This window comes from Diabrotica virgifera, chromosome 4 (assembly GCF_917563875.1).
Source record: "Diabrotica virgifera virgifera chromosome 4, PGI_DIABVI_V3a".
Lineage (NCBI taxonomy): Eukaryota > Metazoa > Arthropoda > Insecta > Coleoptera > Chrysomelidae > Diabrotica > Diabrotica virgifera.
In genome coordinates, this window is record NC_065446.1 from 29590381 (window position 1) to 29611268 (window position 20888).

General features: G+C 34.1%; 1 protein-coding gene across 2 annotated transcripts in view; it reads right to left on the bottom strand.

Moving 5' to 3' along the window:
* Positions 1-2651: 2651 nt before the first annotated feature.
* LOC114349364 (heparan-alpha-glucosaminide N-acetyltransferase) overlaps positions 2652-20888 on the bottom strand; it is a 43938-nt gene continuing 25701 nt past the window's right edge. For both annotated transcript variants that reach the window (XM_028299713.2, XM_028299715.2), the window contains exons 5-8: positions 20337-20595; positions 17795-18071; positions 10945-11069; positions 2652-9747 (exon numbers count right to left, since the gene is read on the bottom strand). In XM_028299713.2, coding sequence (XP_028155514.2) covers positions 9385-9747; positions 10945-11069; positions 17795-18071; positions 20337-20595 — 1024 coding nt within the window. In that variant the 3' untranslated portion in view covers positions 2652-9384. The remainder of the gene's footprint in view (positions 9748-10944; positions 11070-17794; positions 18072-20336; positions 20596-20888) is intronic.

Sequence of the window (20888 nt, forward strand, 5' to 3'; positions counted from 1 at the left end):
ATAGTGATATCATAGGTAAATTATAGAAACGGTCTAATATCTCGAGAAATACACTTCCAAATGAAAAACCAAAAAAAACGTATAAACCAAATAATATAATAAACCAAAATAATATTTTTCAAAAATCTATCCAATGACACCAAACACGGACCCCCACTCCCTACACTGGAGAGTGTGGGGAGTAATAAATCGTATTTTTTCGATTATAGCGCCATCTATCACTATAATTCTAAAAAATGTTTAAAATAAATGTTACTTATTTTTTCATGAGGAATCCAAATCTGCATTAAAAAAGGGGGTTCCTATTTAAGATTTAAGTTACCCCCTACCCTACCTCCAGGGGGTGGGGTGGAGGGTCATGTTTGGTATTATTCGATAGATTTTTGAAAAATAATAAACACTTTTTTTTGGTTTTTCATTTGGAATTGTATTTCTCGAGATATTAGATAAATCGTTTTTTTCCGATTTTAGCGCCATCTATCCACAATTCGAAAAATGTCTCGAATAAAAGTTGCTTACTTTTACGTAGGGAATCCAAATCTGCAATAAAAACTGGGGTTTCGATTTAAGATTTTAAAGTTACCCCCCACCCCACCTCCTGGCGGTGGAGTGGGGGATCGTGTTTGATGTCGATTTTTGAAAATTATTGAATACATATTTTTCAGATCAAACTAGCAAACAGGTTGTATGTTCTCAAAAAATATTTATAGTGTGTAAAAATATTATATTTTTTATTCAGCTAAGTACCTACTTTCGGCATAAGTCATGCCATCATCAGAGCTACGTCTAACAGGTCATAAATACCTCATCGAAGAGACAATGTTTAAAAATTTTGATGCTGGGCTGAGCCTCTTATTGCGGGTGAAAACCCTTAAATATTAAAATTTCACATCTGATGTGATTAAAATTAACAATGGCTACCACACAGGAACAAATGTTACACTACAGAACAGTGCAAAATATCATATATTTTCAAAATAGATTTTAGGTGATAAACTTCTGGGGTTAATAACTTTAAATATCCCCATAACAATAACAACCATAACAATGTTGGCGCAAATTATAACGTCTCTGAAATCTGAGATTTTTCATTGCATAAGTTCTCTTCCAAATAAGATTACCTCTGGATCTTATGGTGCTCTCAATTTTCTTTAAAAAAAGTGCGTTTGCACTGTTACCATGACATCACCATACACCATTGTTTTCATGTATTATTTTACTACGCTTATTAGGTCTATTTGTTTTTTGTTATCCTCTGTTATATTTATTTTTGGCGTTTTATGGCTTTTTGAGCTTGTCTTCCTTGCTCCAAAAGTAATACAGTGTTTCAGCTTTCATCCCATTCTCCAGGATGTCATTGCTGCCTAATATTCGTCAACGGACAAGAATCCGCAGCTATGAAATGCTTCGCAATGCTGCTAAAAACAGAATAATTTATCTAGCAATAAAACACTGAAAACTTTTGTTTTCGATACCTCCACAAAATTTATTATAAAACTATGTGACTACAGCTGTTTCGGCAAAGTGCCTTTCTCAAGTGACTTATTTTACTATGTGTTTGCATTGTAAAGTCTTCTAAAGATCTAAAATGAATTTCCATCAAGTAACGGTCGAATCCATCAATTAGAATAATTTATTCCTGACTATCTAACGTCTCAATTGTCATTGTATTTTTTCTTTCGTGTTAGATTTATCTACTCCTCGGGATTGGATATTGGACTGAATATGATGTATAAGGATTTATGGTTTTTGAATGAGATTTTGCGTATACAGCAATATCATCAGCGTTTATGGGAGTTTTAATATGTTTTTCTACGACCGTTTAATAATATGCTCATTATTCACAGGCTGAAGTTATCCACGGGTCATTACTCACGGGTTGAAGTTAGATTCAAGTGGTGCATGGCACTTTTAATATACTTATTATTAGCAAATAAAATTACTTAAACTTGTTTATTTAATAAAATAATCATTGTAATTTATATCAACAATTAACTTCGAAAAATGTTTAAGGATTTTTAACTGTAACAATTGCATATTGTACCAGTACCTATATTTTTTACGTTTAAATTTCAACATTTGACATTTTAAGATTGACGTTATTAAAAAGTAAACATAAACAATGGATTCCGTAAAAAGGTTTACGGATATGAAATTTATATCAATGAATTCTGTTTCACTTACTGTTGATTGTACAATAGATTTTTATTGGGAGCAAACGTTCTTTTTCATTTGTAATTGCCTTAAAATGTCTTATTTTTAAAAGCCACCGCCATTATCATTATACGTAATATTATATACCATGACACTAAAATGACAACTGTTTCATAGCTCAAGAAACGTAGTTCTAATAGTGTTCATAGTTATATAAACTATGTTTTCTTATGAAAAATAAAATCTTTAGATTTTAAATAATGTTAGTAGTTGATATTTATATTTTCCTACTAGTCCAAATAAAAAAGGTCGTAGAAAAAGTATAGTATTCTACTCGCATGTAATGGCTATTACTCCCTCTGATGAATTACGACACTCACCTACGGCTCGTGTCGCAAACATCATCATCGTGAATAATAGCCATAATTACAAGCTCGTTGAATAATATACTATAAATAATCAATACGGATTGGGGATTAGGAGGTTAATTAAAAATCTTATACAATACATAATTTTATTAAACACTAAAATTAAAAATAAGATAGGAAATAAATACCTGTTCAAGATTACTAACGTTTTGTTCAATTCTGTCTTAACAATGAACCGCATCAGCAGTGTTTGACCATTACCAGTGCTTTGAATAGCAAATACTAAATGTGATAAATTGAGAAAAGACAGCCGAAAACAGAATTCAACATAACTAAATAAGAGAGTTACAATATTTAAAATAACATTAACCAAAAAAAGTACTAAAATTACATTTGAATGATCAAAAAGTAAGTACATAGATGAAGTTGTCGGTCTCGTTCAGAGATCGAAACACTATTCGAATACCTTTACGGTAATACATTCGAGAAACAAAAGTGGGTCATGCCCTCAGCGTCCTGAAACTTCTACGTCACTCATTATCTTGTGTCAAGACCATAGACATATTAACCGTAAACAAGGCATACTGAGCAAAAAAGCGTAGCGCGGACAGTCGATCGGTGGTCTATCTATCTCTTTTAACCAAGCGATCCCGAGCATGTGACAGACAAAGATGGCTAGACCACTCAATCCTTAGGGTAAGAACAGAACAAGTGGGTCGCGGTGGAGGTGGAGGTCGCGGTCGATATCCATGTAAAACACATTGTAGTGAATGGAAGAGAACAGAGCAGGTAAGTGGCGGTGAAGGTTTAGCGCGATGCCATCCAGGAGGTTTACATCGATGCTTTTGAAAATCAAATGAGTTTGTTTTACATGGATGTCTACTGCGCGGCCCTGGGCCCTTGATGCTTCCCTGTGATTGGTCCGTTCGAAGTCAAGTTTTTATTACCTGCGCTATCTGAGTTGATACTGTTTATATAATCCCTTTTTTGTATTTAGTTTATTTTTGAATTTCTTACTTACTTAAGCCGTCCTCTTGTACCTTCTGGTGTCGAGGTAATTGAATTTCTAATTTTGAAGGTTTTTGTATTTCTAAAGTAATTAAATTCAGTAAATTTTTGAAATATGAAGGAGGATCTGATTATTTCCAGCTGACATTTCATCACTATCATCACTTGACTGACACAACATCACAAAAGCACAAAATTTTGGCATTCAAATTTCATTAAACTACTTCACTTGATAGTGGTTCTAGCTCGACTGACAGCGCAGGTGACCTCCTTGCTATGTGCTGTCGACATCGACCGCGACTTAACTAGTAGCATCCACCGCGACCTACACCTCCACCTCGACCCACTTGTTCTGTTCTTACCCTTAATATTGACGTTACAACTCGATCCACAGAGCGGCCCATACCTTGCCTAATCTACAGATTATTATATCTATGGTCAAGACGGTACGAAATCCGTCAGAAACATAAGACAGTTTTCTATAAATTAGTTATGCACGAGTATATAAGCCAGTTTTTGCTGCTGAATAAGTCAGTCTGTATTTTAGATTTTAAGAGTCAATAGGGCTTATCAACGCTTCTCATTTGTTTCGGGCTTTTGTCATATGTCATAATATTAATATATCTAAGTCACAGTATATAGAGGTTCCACAGTAAAACCACTCCTCTGTCGGCACTTTGATCTCAAGAAGTAATACCGGCAGTACGCAATTGGTAATTCACCAGTGGTGGATGCGGGTTTTCCATGTTAAAATCCGTACGTTTCTATGCGATTAGCAATGCGAGAGTGGGGCAAAAGCGACTAAGAACATTGCGCTGTCGCCATGCGAGACTACAGATTTTACTTCCAATTTTTCGGAGAGTAGTTTTACTGTCCCTCTTTATACTGTGTCTAAGTCATACGTTATTGGTATAGTCGGTTCGCTAAGCTCGAGACACAACTGTCTAGTAATTTTAGTATTTTTTTTTTGCGACAGATTACATTTTGACAGACTAGACGTGGCTGGAAATTACTAATTACTATACAACCAAACACACGTGCTCATACCCAATATTATTAATAGTAAACAGACATAAATAACATAGATCTTACGCCAATCAATAATTATTTATTTACACCTGTATTGATAACAAATGAAAAAAATATTTTTTGCGGAAAATAAAAATATTTTGAGGAAATAAATTCCACAAAATTGTATGAGTTTAGTACACACTCCCACTATTTCCAATAATTCTTCTTTTTTAAAGAGAGTAAGTTTATTTGAGCTGTTAATAATGCGGGGTAGGAATTTTTGTGTTGTATGTTTCTTACTCTGAATCTCAAAATGAATCTCAGTTGAGCGAACTGAGTTTATATACCGATGATACAAACCAAAGACGTATGACGTAAATATATTAATATTAAGTACGTTCGCTGATACAACTCCTAACCTCACCTATTATAAATAATACCGTTGATAGGTATATTTACCTAGTGTAATTTAATAATTAGTTATTAATAATAATTAAAAGTAAATATATCTTGTATATCTATTAACGGTATTATTTATAATAAAAATGTATAAACATTTTCAATTTCTTTGCAATCCGAAAATGCAGCAGCATTATACTCTAGTTAAATCGGAGAGTGCAGGAAGAGTCTATACCGGTTTCGGGGTTTTTTCCCCTCATCAGTAGTCCCATATCCTCTTCTCTCCAATTTAACCAGGTACTTCGCTTTGGGACCTTCCGAAGTGCAAAGAAAGAAATGCCGCGGATATCCTAGAGACATCTAGCGAGAAACAAAATAAGTTATCAATTAAGTAGCACAGAAAACGATAATAAATATCGTTCCCATACCACCAGATTGACAACAGGTGGAAATTTCTCTGGTTACTACCCCCCGTGATTTTCAAAAATTATAAATCATACGGGTGCCGAGACGAAATATTTTTTTATTTATTTATAATAGGTGAGGTTAGTAGGTGTCAACGACTAGTCGCCGACAGTTATCCGCGAACGCACTTAGTATTATGATATATGACAAAAGCCCAAAACATATGAGAAGCGTTGATAAGCCCTATTTTACAAATTAATAAAAGTGTTGATAGTGATCAAGATACTCTTGATAAAGAGTGTTACTTCAACTCGCAGCTTAGTGAGTTTTAAAACTAAGTTGTTATCTCTCTCTCTCTCTCTCTCTCTCTCTTTCTCTCTCTTTCTCTCTCTCTCTCTCTCTCTCGTCAATCCTGACCCCCCGGAGGGAGTGTATTGTCCGTTTCCAAAGATCTCTGTCTCTGGTCATTTCTTTTAACTCATGCATGGGTCTTTTGCATATTCCCGTAATCTGATCGATCCATCTTGTTGGGGATCTTCCTCGTGATCTTCGGCCTTCCACCTTTCCTTGTATAATGAGTATTTCCATGTTTTCTGTGTTTGCTCTCATAACATGTCCAAAGTATTTTAATTGTTGGAGATGGACTTTACTGGAGAGTCGTTGGCTAACTTTAAGCTCTCTTAAAATTGAATTATTTGTTCTATGATCGGTCCAAGGAATTCGTAGCATTCGTCTCCAACAGAACATTTCAGTGGCGTCTATCTTTCTTCTTTCCGAATTTCTCAGGGTCCAAGATTCACATCCGTAGGTCAGTATTGGGAATATTAAGCAGTTGATCAACTTAATCTTTAACGCTCTTGAAATTTGACAGTCCTTCCATATTGTGGTCATTTTTGCTGTGGCGACTTTTGCTAGATCACATCTACGTTTTATTTCTTCTTGTAGTGACCCTGTGTTTGTGATTAATGATCCCAGATATAAGTATGAGCTCACAACCTCAAACCGATCAATTGTGGTTATGTGTAGATGATTGTTATGTAGTCTATCCACTATCATGATCTTTGTCTTTGATATGTTTAATTGCAGACCAAACATTTGACTTTCGTTTTCAACCAGTCGTATAAGATCAATCAGCTCTGCTTGACTATTTGCAAGAAGGGGTTTGTCATCTGCGAAACGTAGGTTGTTTATTTTATGACCATTTATTGAGATGCCTTTTTTCCATCCTTCAAGTGCTCTTCTCATAATATGCTCTCCATATATATTAAATAACTGTGGAGACAGTATACATCCCTGTCTGACACCCCGTTCTGGATGAAATTCGTGTGAAAGTGTGTCAAGAACTTTAACTGATCCAGTAGTGTGTTCGTATAGTTCAGTTATAAGCGAAATAAGGTGTTGAGGTAAGTTGTTATAACTTCTGTATTATAATCATTACTTTTTGAAGTCACTCTAAACCCGTGGCGTAGAAATTTTTTTAATAAAAATTCTCCATTTTCGACCAACAAAAAGTATCGTAGCGTACTTTGGAAATTTGAATAAAAATTTTAAATTATGTCCCGAAGTAGACTTTTTATTATGAAACATTTAAACAATGGTTAAAATCTAAATGGGTGACACTGTATAAGTACATCCGATAAAGATGTTAAAGATGGCAAGTACAGTTCGTAAGACGAAAGGATAATTTAAATTGAATAAAAACTAAAAAATTAAATAAAACATGCTAGCTATGTACCAAATTAATAGCAATTACAATATTATTGTTTCAATCGAAAGTTTTACTTATTATTTAAAAAATTAATGTAATTTTAAATACCTTCCGTTTAAATAGTATAAAACTATCAACATATGCTAAAAAGAAAGAAAATACACCCTATAGTATGATACAGTTGATCCAAATAATGGCATATCCCAGACATCCAAAGTGAAAGTTATCCTCCAACACCAAATTGTTCTATATGGCCACGTAATGTTCAGAAAAAAGTCACACCATTTTAGCGTCGGGTTTGGGGGGGGGAGAGGAGGTAGAAATCGGTAAATTCGTAGTTTTTTACGTTTTTCGTCAATATTCCTAAGGTTTAGCATGAACAACCTTCTATACAAAAATGTGCTATACCCTATTCTACGAACATACGCCTGTTTTGGATTACTTCGACAACGAATATTTTACTGTGCAAAATAAGAAGAACGAAAGTAAATTGCAAATTACATTGTTGTTTATTGGAATAATTATTAGCGCCATTTACTTTCGTACTTCTTATGTTGCACAGTTATAGCCTGTCATATTTAAAAATAAAACGACAGTTCCACAGGTAGTTAAAAAATAACCTGTCATATTTAAAAAAATTTTAAAATTTTTTAACTACCTGTGGAACTGTCGTTTGTCTTGTCATCGTTCCGAGGTTCCCAACCATTTCATTGTCACTTGCCGTCTCACTTCCAACATGTGAACAAGTCATATCTAGATCTCAGATGTTACCTAGGGCAAATTAGATAATATTTTAAACATCCAGGCTTAAGGTAGCATTTTATACCAATGTTTCCTTGACGGACTACTTTTACTGGGCTTTGACCCACATATTTTTGTATAATACTATCTTGGTGGTTAGCATGTACATTGCACGTGAGTATAACCGACTATTTTAACCCTAGTCAAAATTTCAACATCTTTGCCTTTTTTATCAGGTTATATTCATTTTAGGTAAACACTGATGATGACTGGTAAACCAGTCGAAAACTAGTTATGTGAATTTGATGTTGCCCTTTTAAGGGTTTTTTTTAAATATACCTTTTATACAGGATTTTACTGTTTTTTTGTATTACATGGTATACAGCCAACTACAGGAAAACTTTTTCCTTGTGGGTTCAGTAAAAAGTTACACATTTTGAGCGTCCGGTTTTGGGGGGGGAGATGGGGGAGAATTCGGTAAATTAGTAATTTTTTACGTTTTTCGTCAATATTTCTAAAACTATGCTTTAGCGTAAACAATGTTCTATACAAAAATATTCTACATAAAATTTAAAACAAAAAAGGTCCTATACATAATTGTTATAAAATCAAAGGTTCCAGAGTTACGGAGGGTGAAAAGTGGAGGCTTTCGTTACTTTTTATATTATTTGGGCAATTGATGATGCTTTTGGGTGGTGAGGTTGACGTTTCTTCAATGGCTTATCACTAACTTACTATCGGCCACTGAAATAGCAAATTTTATTTACAAAACACAATCCTGTTACAAAGAAATTTTCATCAGTAATAATATTATAAATTGCCCAAAATATATAAAAAGTATCGAAAATATCCTCTTTTCACCCTCCGTAACTCTGGAACCGTTGATTTTATGTATAGGACCTTTTTTGTTTTAAATTTTATGTATAATATTTTTGTATATAACATTGTTTACGCTAAAGCATAGTTTTACAAATATTGACGAAAAATTTAAAAAAACTACTAATTTACCGACTTTTCCCCCATCTACCCTCAAACCGGACGGTCAAAATGGTGTAACTTTTTACTGAACAATATGTGGACCATATAGAACAATTTGGTGTTAGTGGAAAACTTTAATTTGGGATGACAAGGTTATGCCGTTTTTTTGGACCAATTATACTATACTACCTCCGTAACTTTGGAACCGTTCATGTTGGAAGAATTATGCACCGGACCTTTTTTATTTCAAATTTAATGTAGAACATTTTTGTATAGAAGGTTGTTCATGCTAAACCGCATAGTTTTAGAAATATTGCCGAAAAACGTAAAAAACTACGAATTTACCGATTTCTCCTCCCTCCCCCCCCTCCCCCTCCCAAGCCCGACGCTCAAAATGGTGTGATTTTTTCTGAACATCTGAACATTACGTGGACCATATAGAATAATTTGGTGTTGGAACTTTCACTTTGGATGTCTGGGTTTGGGTCTAGTTATACCATACTACTATATCTAATGTCTGATCAGTCAATGCTATATCTATTTAGAAAGAATCAGTGGTTATTAACAATAAACAAATTTATATACATTATAACTATATCACAAACTCGACTACTATATTTTGAAAAATATGTTATGCTTGTACATCCAAATCGAAATACAAAACCATAAGAAGGTGCCCCATAGATTCATAAACAGATAGGTACCATGGGTGATAACTGTCGGTTTCCATCCGAACGGAAACGTATTCTTCATGAGCTCGTGCCCAACGTAGACAATGATGGGATTCATGCCTGGGTAGAACAACGGCCTGCCACCCCATTTCCGTAAGATGTCTACAAATAAGAATAGACCAGCTTGGATTAGGAACGCCATACCAGCTGTTACAAATGTGTATGAAAGAGACCAGAGTTTCTTATTTAACGGAATGGGACCGTCGTTTATAGAGAATGTGCACAGACCTCCACCAAGAAGTCCCTACAAAAAAAATATATAGTAAATTAATATTAATATGTAATTTGACGGTGCTCTTTGCCTGTAGGTATATACAGGGTGATTCATTAAGAATGTTCAATCTCTGAGTTGTAGATTCTAGACCTTAAAATATTAACATTCAACCCTAATCAGTTATATAAAATGTGGCTCGTTACTGAGTTACAGGGTGTTTTATTTAAAAATTGAAAAACTAATTTGTACCCAATACTTTAAAACCGTTTGACAAATCCTTGTCATACTTGGCAGAGGTACTGTATACCCTACTAAATTATGTTAAATAATCGTTTCTGGCTACTACCAGAGGCGTACGACAGGGAAAAATGAATGGTTGACCCTTCCCAAATTATACCCCAGAGACGGAACTGCTATTTTAGCATAATTTTTAGATTCTCCAATACTTTCTATATAAATAATATACTCTTCATTCGTAACGATACAACATTAGTTTTAGAGATATTTGAAGTTAAAAACGGAGGGGCATAATACATTAATCAAAACAACTGTGCAGTTTCATTTTTAACTTCAAATATCTCGAAAACTAATGACTTTATCGTTACGAATGAAGAATATATTATTTACATACAAACTATTGGATAATCTTAAAACTATGCTAAAATAGCAGTTCCGCTCCGCCAGAATTTGGGAAGAGTCAACCATTGATTTTGCCCCGTCGTACGCCTCTGGTAGTAGCCAGAAACTTTAATTTAACATAATTTAGTAGTGTGTACAGTAACTCTGCCAAGCATGACAAGGATATGTTAAACGGATTTAAATTACTGGGTATAAATCGTTTTTAAACTTTTAGAGAAAACTCCCTGTAACTCGGTATGGAGCCACATTTTATTTAAGTGATTTGGCTTAAATCTTCGTATTTTGTGTTAAGGTTTCTCCAGTTACTATATGGACAATTCTTAATGAGACACCCTATACATCCTATAATAATTTTGTATACCTATAATCTAGCCTGCATTCTTTTACCCTTAGTATTTTGCTTAGCTAAAGTGTGTCAAAGGCTTTGTGAGAATCAATAAATATTAGCGCTAGAGGTTTATTGTAATTTGTTATATAAATATTAGTATATTTATATAAATAAATGAATATAAATATTGTTATATAAATAGGTTTATTGTAATTGTCAAAATATCTAACGAAAATATTAAAAGAATCCATTTTACTTACAAGTATAATGCCCCACGCTATCCATCTATACATTCTTCCTCTAACATCCTGATAGGTTCTTAAGATTCTTCCAGCTTGCACTCCCAAATATACAGTAAGGATGGATGTCAATGTGCCAAGAAAACCTAAAATTATTGGTAGTTAAATTTTAGAAAATAATTTGCTGTCTTGTTTTGAATAACAGTATCTAATTCACCAAATAAGAAAGAAATGTAGGGAAATGTTGAACTGTTTTGCAAAATCTTTGGAACATTTTTTGAAATATCTGGGAAAATAAAAAAACAAAATGTTCACAATACATGAGACTATAACATGATTTCAACGTATACCCACTAGGGTGGAGCGAAATTTTTTTTTCATAATTCCCTAAAGCCTATGTTTAGAAAAGTTGCCTTTTACTACCAGTATTCACCAAAAAAAATCTCAGGTCAATCAACTTAAAACTTCTACTGTCCAAACCGCTTTGAAAATTGAAATTTTCCCTATATTTAAAAATATATATATAATATCTTATTATTGTCACTAATATCTTATGAATAATTATTACTGGATAATTACGTAAATAAGGTATTACAAAACATTCCTAGAACCAAATAGCAACTCAATATAATGACCTTGAAACAATACTACATGCTCTTTGACCAACGAGGCTAAGAGGATTCCACGAACTCCGTCGCAATAAATCGGTTGTGGTCGTGGACCTATGTATCGTCTGCCCCCGCTGATGTTGTTGAAATATTTTAGTTGTTTGGCAGCATTAGAGCACTTAACGTATGTAAAAAATGTCTTTTACGCGACGTGATTCATTGTGCCCTGTGTTTGGTGTACCAAAACCATTTAAGAACAATGTGTTGCCGACCTACGCGGATATTATTAAATGTTACTTATATCGTCGACAAGAAATTGTTGTACAACAAAGTAAACAAAGACCTAGTTTCGCTGATGATGTCTGTTCTCGTTTAATAAAAGACTTGAAAAACTTGTGGCAGAAAAGTTCCATTTGTGTTGTATCAGACCAACAAATATTACATAAAATTCGAGAATACCACGGTAAATATCGTAATATAATGAAACGGCTAAAAAAGGACGGTAAACTTAATAATTCAAAACAGGTTGTTTCATTTAGAGAATTGGCCGAGAAGAAACTCTTTGATATATCTTTATGCAAATGTAAAGACTTTTTAAGCTGTTCTTGTACAATAAAAGTGCCTGTACTTGAACGTGAATTTCTAACCGACCAAAGAACTTCGCGTAAAATGGTAATCGGTAGAGTTGATCAAAAAACTACAAAAGTACTCGAAAAGAGATGGAAGCGTAAAAGTAAAACCGAGGAAAGGAGAATCAGGCATGATGAATATGATGATCCATACAATGAATCTTTAATTGGCAGAGCATACCAGTCAGTGTCATCTATTCTAGAAGAGGAGACTTCAAACAACAGTTCATCAGAAGAAAATGTCATTAAATTAGAAGACAAGGTCGATACTCCTTCAACTTCTCAGATGAGAATAAAACTACCCAGTGTAGCACAGGCATGTGACAGAACGGGTGTTTCAGATAGGACGGCAGCAATTCTTGTTAGTGCAGTGTTAAAAGATGTAGGAATAATTACTACAGAAGATTCATCAAAAATTGTCGACCGCAGCAAAATTCGTAGAGAAAGGGCAAAAGCTCGATTTGAGCTCAAGAGAAAAGATAAAGAAGAAGGTTCTGAATTGGTATATGGAATATATTTTGATGGAAGAAAAGACCAAACGTTAGTTCAAACTAGTGAAGAAGGAAGTTTGTCCAAGAAAACGAAGATTGAGGAGCATATAGTCCTAGTTTCAGAACCAGGATCCAAATATATTGGTCATTTGACTCCTGCATCTGGCAATTCGCAAAGTATAAAGAAGAGCATTCTAGAATTTTTGGAGCATAATTTTGACGTTTCAAATTTGCAGGCTATAGGTTGTGATGGTACAGCAGTAAATACTGGTAATAAGAATGGAATTATTAGACAGCTTGAGCTTTCGATGAATCGGTCCCTACAATGGTTTGTTTGCCTATTGCACGCAAACGAACTACCTTTAAGACATTTGCTGCAACATTTGGACGGAAAAACAACTGGCCCAAAAGGATTTGGTGGCGAGATAGGAAAGCAATTAGAAAAATGTGAAACTTTACAACCTACAAATTTTAAAAGGATAGAAATTACTTTGCCTGAAATTAGTGCTGATCAACTTAGCACCGACCAACAATACTTATACGAAATTTGTAATGCCATTTCAAAAGGTAACATCTCTTTGAACTTGTCAAAAAGGAACCCCGGAAAAATGGCTCATTCCAGATGGCTTACGACCGCAAACCGGATTTTACGATTATATGTCTCCACAGCGAAACCATCACAAAATCTAACTATTCTAACAGAATATGTTATGAAAGTATATGCCACCACATGGTTTGCAATCAAAATGCAACCATCATGTCGACACGGGAGCAAGCATCTATTTGGTATGATTGAAAAATCAAGATTTTTACCAGAAGATTTGAGAAAAATCATAGATCCAGTAATTCAAAGGAATGGCTATTTCGGTCATCCTGAAAATGTATTATTGGCTATGTTGGCTGACAGTCGCAAAACAGTGAGAGAATTAGGCCTTAGAAGATTATTGAAGTGTAGGAAAACAGCAAACCAACAAGAAATACGGGAATTCAAATTGCCACCTTTAAATTTTTATGCTGAAGACTACATCGATATGATTGACTGGCAGTCGACAACAATAACAGAACCTCCCCTGACAAAATGTATTTCCAATGAAGAACTAGAAGAAATGATTTTAGATGTTCCAGCTGAAATTGAAATTCTAAAATATCCATGCCACACGCAAGCAGTGGAAAGGTGCATCAAATTAGTAACAGAAGCGGCAGTTGCTGTATGTGGAAATACAGCAAGGGATGGATTTATAAGGGCACGAATTGCTTCTAGAGCTAGTTTGCCAGTATTCGAGACAAAAAGTCAATATCTTCAAGTTTTTAATGAAAATTAATCACAAAAGTACAAATAAGGGTGGGAGGGCGGTGGAACTCGATATGCAGCTACCTCCACGCGGTGAGTTCTGGGTTATTTCCATAAAAAATTACGAATTTTTTATGGAAATAAGCGAAGAGCTGCATGACGGCTTTAAAAAATATTTATCTTCAATTTTTTAAATTTCACGGTCAAATGGGCAGTAGAAGATGGCAATATTTTAAGCCACTTTTTTTTTCTAGAATAGACCATTATATTAGGCAACTTTTCCACATATAGGTCAATTGATTTAAGGACTTTTTTTTTTCGAGCCAGTTTTCACTCCACCCTAATACCCACCCTTGTACGTCGTTCTCCCTACAGATTGTCTCAAAGAACAAAAAAAATCTGTACATTTATATGTATATATAACATTTTCAAATACCAAAGAAAAAATCTAACATAAAAAGATTAGCACAATCCGTTAATTTGTTCACGAGAAAATCAACTATGAATTTTGGTGTTGCAAAACTTTTGTCGTTAAGTTTATATCATTTTTCTACCCAGGGTGGGGCACCGTCCTCTCATCATCCGCCACTGGTAATGAGTAATGACAATACCTATATTCATTTCTTAAACCTTCAAGCATGTATTTCAGTAATGTATATCAGTAAGGTGTATGCCTGTTTTACAAATATCACTTCTTCTTATACTAATTAATTCGACCAATGAAGATTTGTTATAACTATTGCAAATTCGTCTCTACCTTCTGCTTTTCTTAAAAGCGTATCTTCATTTTTTATCTGAATCCTTGTAATGGTAGGGGAGCCCAAGCGGCGATTTTTGCAGTTACTCGAGCGCGTCAGATTATCACAAGGGGAGAAACCTTGTACCCTGTAAAGGGTCTAGGACGTTTCATCGCCGCCGTTTCGATGCCGCCAGTTCGATGCCGATGCCGGCCGATTCATCGCCAGTCAATTAATCGCTATCTGATATATTTCCGAATTTTCGACAGTTACAATTATTAGTTATTTTTAGTATTAATTAGGAATTCTATGAAATGCGAGATATGACGGCGATGAAATGGACTGGCGATGAACCGGCGGCATCGAAACGTCCCATTCCGCCCTGTAAATGTACCTCTACCATACATATTGGCTCTCAATACAGGGGACTTCGTTCAGAGGGGTCCGAAAAAAAAATCTATCCTTAGAAAAACTCGAAATCGTCAGATTAAGATAAGGTAAGTTAAGTACATGCAAAACAGTGTATATTTCAAAAATCTAACAATTTGTAAGGAAATGGGCGAGTCACAAAGTTTCACAAAAAAAAATATCAGATGTCAGATCGAAAAACTAAAAAATACGTGTTCAAAATTTTTCAAAAATCTATCGAATGATACCAAACAACCCAGCACGGAGAGGGGTGGGGGCTAAAATTTAAAATTTTAAATACGAACCCCGCAATATTTCGCGAAATGAACATCAAATTGAAAAACTGCAAAATAAACTTATTTAATATTTTTGAAAAATCTATCGAATGGCACCAAACACGACCCCCCACGAAGGTGTGGAGGGGGTTACTTTAAAATCTTAAAATGGGAGCCCCCAATTTTTATTGCAGATTTGGATTCTTTACGTAAAAATAAGCAACTTTTATTCGATACATTTTTTCGAATTATGGATAGATGGCGCTATAATCGGAAAAAACGATTGTTGGAAGTGGAAAATTAAATTAAAAATGGAAAGTCACCACTAAAATGAAAAACTTTACTTAACTTTTTTTGGTTTTAGGACCTACTCTTCACAACCCAATAGATCCCCATACAGTGGCGAATCCATGGGATGGCGATGGGGGCGATCGGCCTCCCCTCTCAAACCAAGTTATATGTAAAGATTATAAAAACATTCATTTATTTTCCATAGAAATTTAGCCAATCGCCCCCCCCCCTCTTGACGATGCTGGATCCGCCACTGTCCCATAACGCTCGAGTAACTGCAAATTTAGCATTATTTCCTTCCCTACTATAATAGCTTTGCCCCTCTTACTGATAACCATGGTTTTTGTTTTCTTTATGTTTATTTCACAATAAAACACTGAAAACTTTTGTTTTCTATACTTCCACAAAATTTATTATTTACAACTATCTGACTACAGCTGTTTCGGCAGAGTGCCTTTTTCAAGTGATATAATTTACAATGTGTTTGCCATTTTAAGTCTCTAACTGAAGAGGTTGAGGAGTGGGGAGCTGTTTGTCTCGAGTTGGTCATTCAGAATTATATCTGTATTTTTCAGTTTATTAATTTCCATAGATTCTAAAAAAGATAGCTTAAGGCCTTTATTTTGGATATGCAGAATTTGAAACTCTTCATTGAAAGAATGATTATGATCTAGAAGGTGAAGTGCGTATGTAGAAGTGTCTGTTTTTCTATTGTTGAAAGCCCTTTTGTGTTCTGCTTACGTTTTCGGACAGTCACCACAAGTTAGTTTGTACACACCACTCTGTAGTTGCTTTCTCTTTCGGCTTTTATTGTTCTTAATATATTTGCTTAAGTTGTTGTTAGTTCTGAATGCTGGTGTTATTCCTTTCATTTTTATGTATCTGGCTATTTTTGTTGTTATCTTGCCAGTATATGTGAGAGAGCAGAAGGTACTGGGTTCTTTCTGTGGTGGTGGAGACACTAATTTCAGGGCTTTCTTATGGAGTTTTTGATTTAAAATTTTGTTAACTGTTTGTTCGTTACAGCCGTTGTTTACTGCTATTTGTTTAATGATGTTTAGTTCTATCCCGAAGTTATTTTTTGTCATGGGAATTTCTGTCAGTCTATGTATCATGCTATGGTAGGCTGCTAATTTGTGTTGTGTAGGATGGGATGATGAATTGTGTATAGCTGTGTCAGTATGGGTAGGTTTATGATATACGGAGAACTCATGTTTGTTGTGTAGTCTGGTAATCGTTACATCTAGAAAGTTTATGGAATTATTCTGTTCTAAACAACGGCTATAACGAACAAACAGTTAACAAAATTTTAAATCAAAAACTCCATAAGAAAGCCCTGAAATTAGTGTATCCACCACCACAGAAAGATCCCAGTACCTTCTGCTCTCTCACATATACTGGCAAGATAACAACAAAAATAGCCAGATACATAAAAAAGAAAGGAATAACACCAGCATTCAGAACTAACAACAACTTAAGCAAATATATTAAGAACAATAAAAGCCGAAAGAGAAAGCAACTACAGAGTGGTGTGTACAAACTAACTTGTGGTGACGGTCCGAAAACTTACATCGGTCAAACTGGCAGAACTTTTGACAAACGGATAGCAGAACACAAAAGGGCTTTCAACAATAGAAAAACAGACACTTCTACATACGCACTTCACTTTCTAGATCATAATCATTCTTTCAATGAAGAGTTTCAAATTCTGCATATCCAAAATAAAGGCCTTAAGCTATCTTTTTTAGAATCTATGGAAATTAATAAACTGAAAAATACAGATATAATTCTGAATGACCAACTCAAGACAAACAGCTCCCCACTCCTCAACCTCTTCAGTTAGAGACTTAAAAAGGCAAACACATTGTAAATTATATCACTGAAAAAGGCACTCTGCCGAAACAGCTGTAGTCAGATAGTTGTAAATAATAAATTTTGTGGAAGTATAGAAAACAAAAGTTTTCAGTGTTTTATTGTGAGATAAAATGAACTTCCATCAAGTAACGGTCGAATCCATCAATTATTTATGTTTATTGTTAAACCAAACTGTTCCCCAGTATCAAACAAATACCACAACGTTATATTATATTTTATTTTCAAAAAAATGAACGAATAACTATTATGCGTTTATTAGTTCTTACCTTCAGGATCAAACTTATTTTCAATTTCATATACTTTCTCCAAATTTTGATCTGAATACAAATGATTTCCAAACAGTTGTCGATCGATGTATCCAGCAACACCTCCTGTACAATTCTCAAGTTTTCCATGATCTCCCAATCCACCTGGCCCTATGTAACCTTTGCCACAACCGGGAACTTCGGCAAGAAAAGTTACGCAGGTGTGAACAAAAACTAAAGATGATACTACTATCCACTGGGGCCATGAAGATAGCAGGTCTGATGCCCAGTTAGTGGTCTAAAATAGCAACAAATTAAATTTGATATACAATCGAAAAATAATATTAAAATAAAACTTTTATTGAGACCAAGTTTCTGGTAACGCCTTCGCGGTTTCTATAATTTGCAAACCATACGAATGCTGAGGCAAAGAAGGCTAGGGAGATCCATGAATTGCATCTAACTTCCTGCCTGCTCAGCGTGACAAAAATTACTTATTGTGGCAAAAATATTAATAGAAATCTGCAAATATTATTTCTATATACGCGTACATAACGAAGTATGTCTATAGTTTGTTTTTTAACCAAGAGTAGTGATTCAAATTTACCGCGCCGTAATGCTTGTTTCTAATTGGTCCAACCGCAGGCAAGTTTACTCCACTGTTATTAAATTTTGACACTAATGATATTTATGAAATTTTGGCACATCTGTCATTTTATAGGTTAAGTAGGTATAACAGCGATTTTTTGTGTTTTCTGAATTATTCCTTTAATTTTTAGGTTTTTAGTCTACTTTTATATAAAAACAGTTGTTTTCAGAACTCTTTAACGATGTGTTAGTATAATACAGGGTGTCCCGAAAAGATTGGTCATAAATTATACCACACATTCTGGGGTCAAAAATAATTCGATTGAACCTAACTTACCTTAGTACAAATGTGCTCATAAAAAAAGTTACAGCCCTTTGAAGTTACAAAATGAAAATGGATTGTTTTCAATATACCGAAAACTATTAGAGATTTTTTATTGAAAATGGACATGTATCATTCTTATGGCAGGAATATCTTAAAACAAAATTGTAGCGAAATTTGTCCACCCCATAAAAAATTTATGGGGATTTTGTTCCCTTAAACCCCCCCAAACTTTTGTGTACGTTCCAATTAATTCATTATTGTGGTACCATTAGTTAAACACAACGTTTTTAAAACTTTTTTGCCTCTCAGTATTTTTTTGATAAGCCAGTTTTTATCGAGATGCGGCCTCTTTTTTAATATATTTACGTAAAAATTTTATGGGGGTTTTGTTCCTTTTAACCCCCCAAATGTTTGTGTACGTTCCAATTAAACTATTATTGTGGTACCATTAGTTAAACACAGTGTTTTTAAGACTTTTGCCTCTTAGTCTTTTTTTTATAAGTCGCCTTTTATCGAGATGTAGCTTCTTTTTCAAAATATACCTAAAAATGTGAATTATAAATAAATTTTCAGATTATTAACAGGTCTCTATAACCATACTTAGCCATATACAAATATGTGGTGGATTCGACAAATATTCAAAATATCTCGATAAACACTGACTTATCGAAAAAGTACTAAGAGGCAAAAAAGCTTCAGAAACATTGTGTTTAACTAATGGTGCCACAATAATAATTCAATTGGAACGTACACAACAGTTTGGGGGGGTTGAAGGGAACAAAACCCCATAAAATTTTTATGGGGTGCACAAATTTCACTTTAATTTTTTTTTAAGATGCTGCTGCCATAAAAATGCCACATGTCCATTTTCAATAAAAAATCTCTGAGAGTTTTCGATATATGAAAAAAAATCGATTTTCATTTTTTAACTTAAAAGGGCTGTAACTTTTTTTGTGTGTACTATTGTATATAGGTAAGTGAGGTTCAATCAATCTATTTTTGACCCCAGAATCTGTGGTATAATTTATGACCAATCTTTTCGGGACACCCTGTATAATATGTATGGATTATCATCGAAAGCTGATATGATCAACGAAAAAAGAAGATGACTTTGGTGACTTTTCTAGTAACTTTCTTGGGTGTGAATCTGTCTTTTTAGTTTACTCCTCTTGGCTAAAAAATCAACATAGTAGTCTAGTGGCTGTAATTCCAGTGTATTTGGCTCAAGATTCTAAAAAGAAAGAGACCTACGACTTAAATATTTTGTGTTGGTATCATGTGACGTCACTTGCTATGACGCGGATGACGTGCAACGCTATTGCTATGATGCTTTTTACTCTGTTAGTGAATATTTCGATCATTTTAAAGCAGTATCAAGGACATGAATATTACTCACTATGTTTTCCGATGTCATATTTTGTAAATGTGCGTGAATGTAATTATATTTCTATATGTTATATTGTATATATGTACACATTATCTCATGTATTTTATATATATCAAATTGACTTGCTACAATTCAAAAAATTTTTTTGTAAACGTAGTCAATAAATTTTTGAATCTTTTGAATTTTGAATCTTTGCTATTTATATTGTACGAACCATAAGTAAGTGTTAGTGAATAATATAAAAGAAAAAAAACGGAACTTACCTCAGTTTCAGATCTTTTAATGAAGCAAACTTCAATCAGCCCTACAACCATATAGGTCAAACCAATTCTTTGAAGTACACCTGGTATTCGAAGATCGGCGACTGTCGACAAATTTTTGTTCGAATTTAGCAGAAATCCGAGAAGAATCAATATAAGAGTTCTTCTGAGTATTTGAAAAACCATAAGTCGTCTAGGTACAAGAGCTCTTAGTTTATTTTGAATAGATATAGTCAGTGATAATCCCATTAACCACAGAAACCTAAATAAGGATATAATATTAATTAACTTGGATAGGTCAAAGTATTACTCCTGCCCATTTAAATAAATACTGTCCCAGAAAGATATATGCATGTACAGACAAGGTTTTCTAAATAAGTGTGACACACTTTAAGGGGTAATCTATATAAATAAAAATGAATGTTTGTATGTATGTATGTATGTACCTTATAGACTCGCAAACTATGCATTTTATCATATGATGACCTTAATCAAAGTTGTTGTACATGAACCCAGGATGGTTTCTGAGTTGGTACCACCAACCTAAGTAAAACG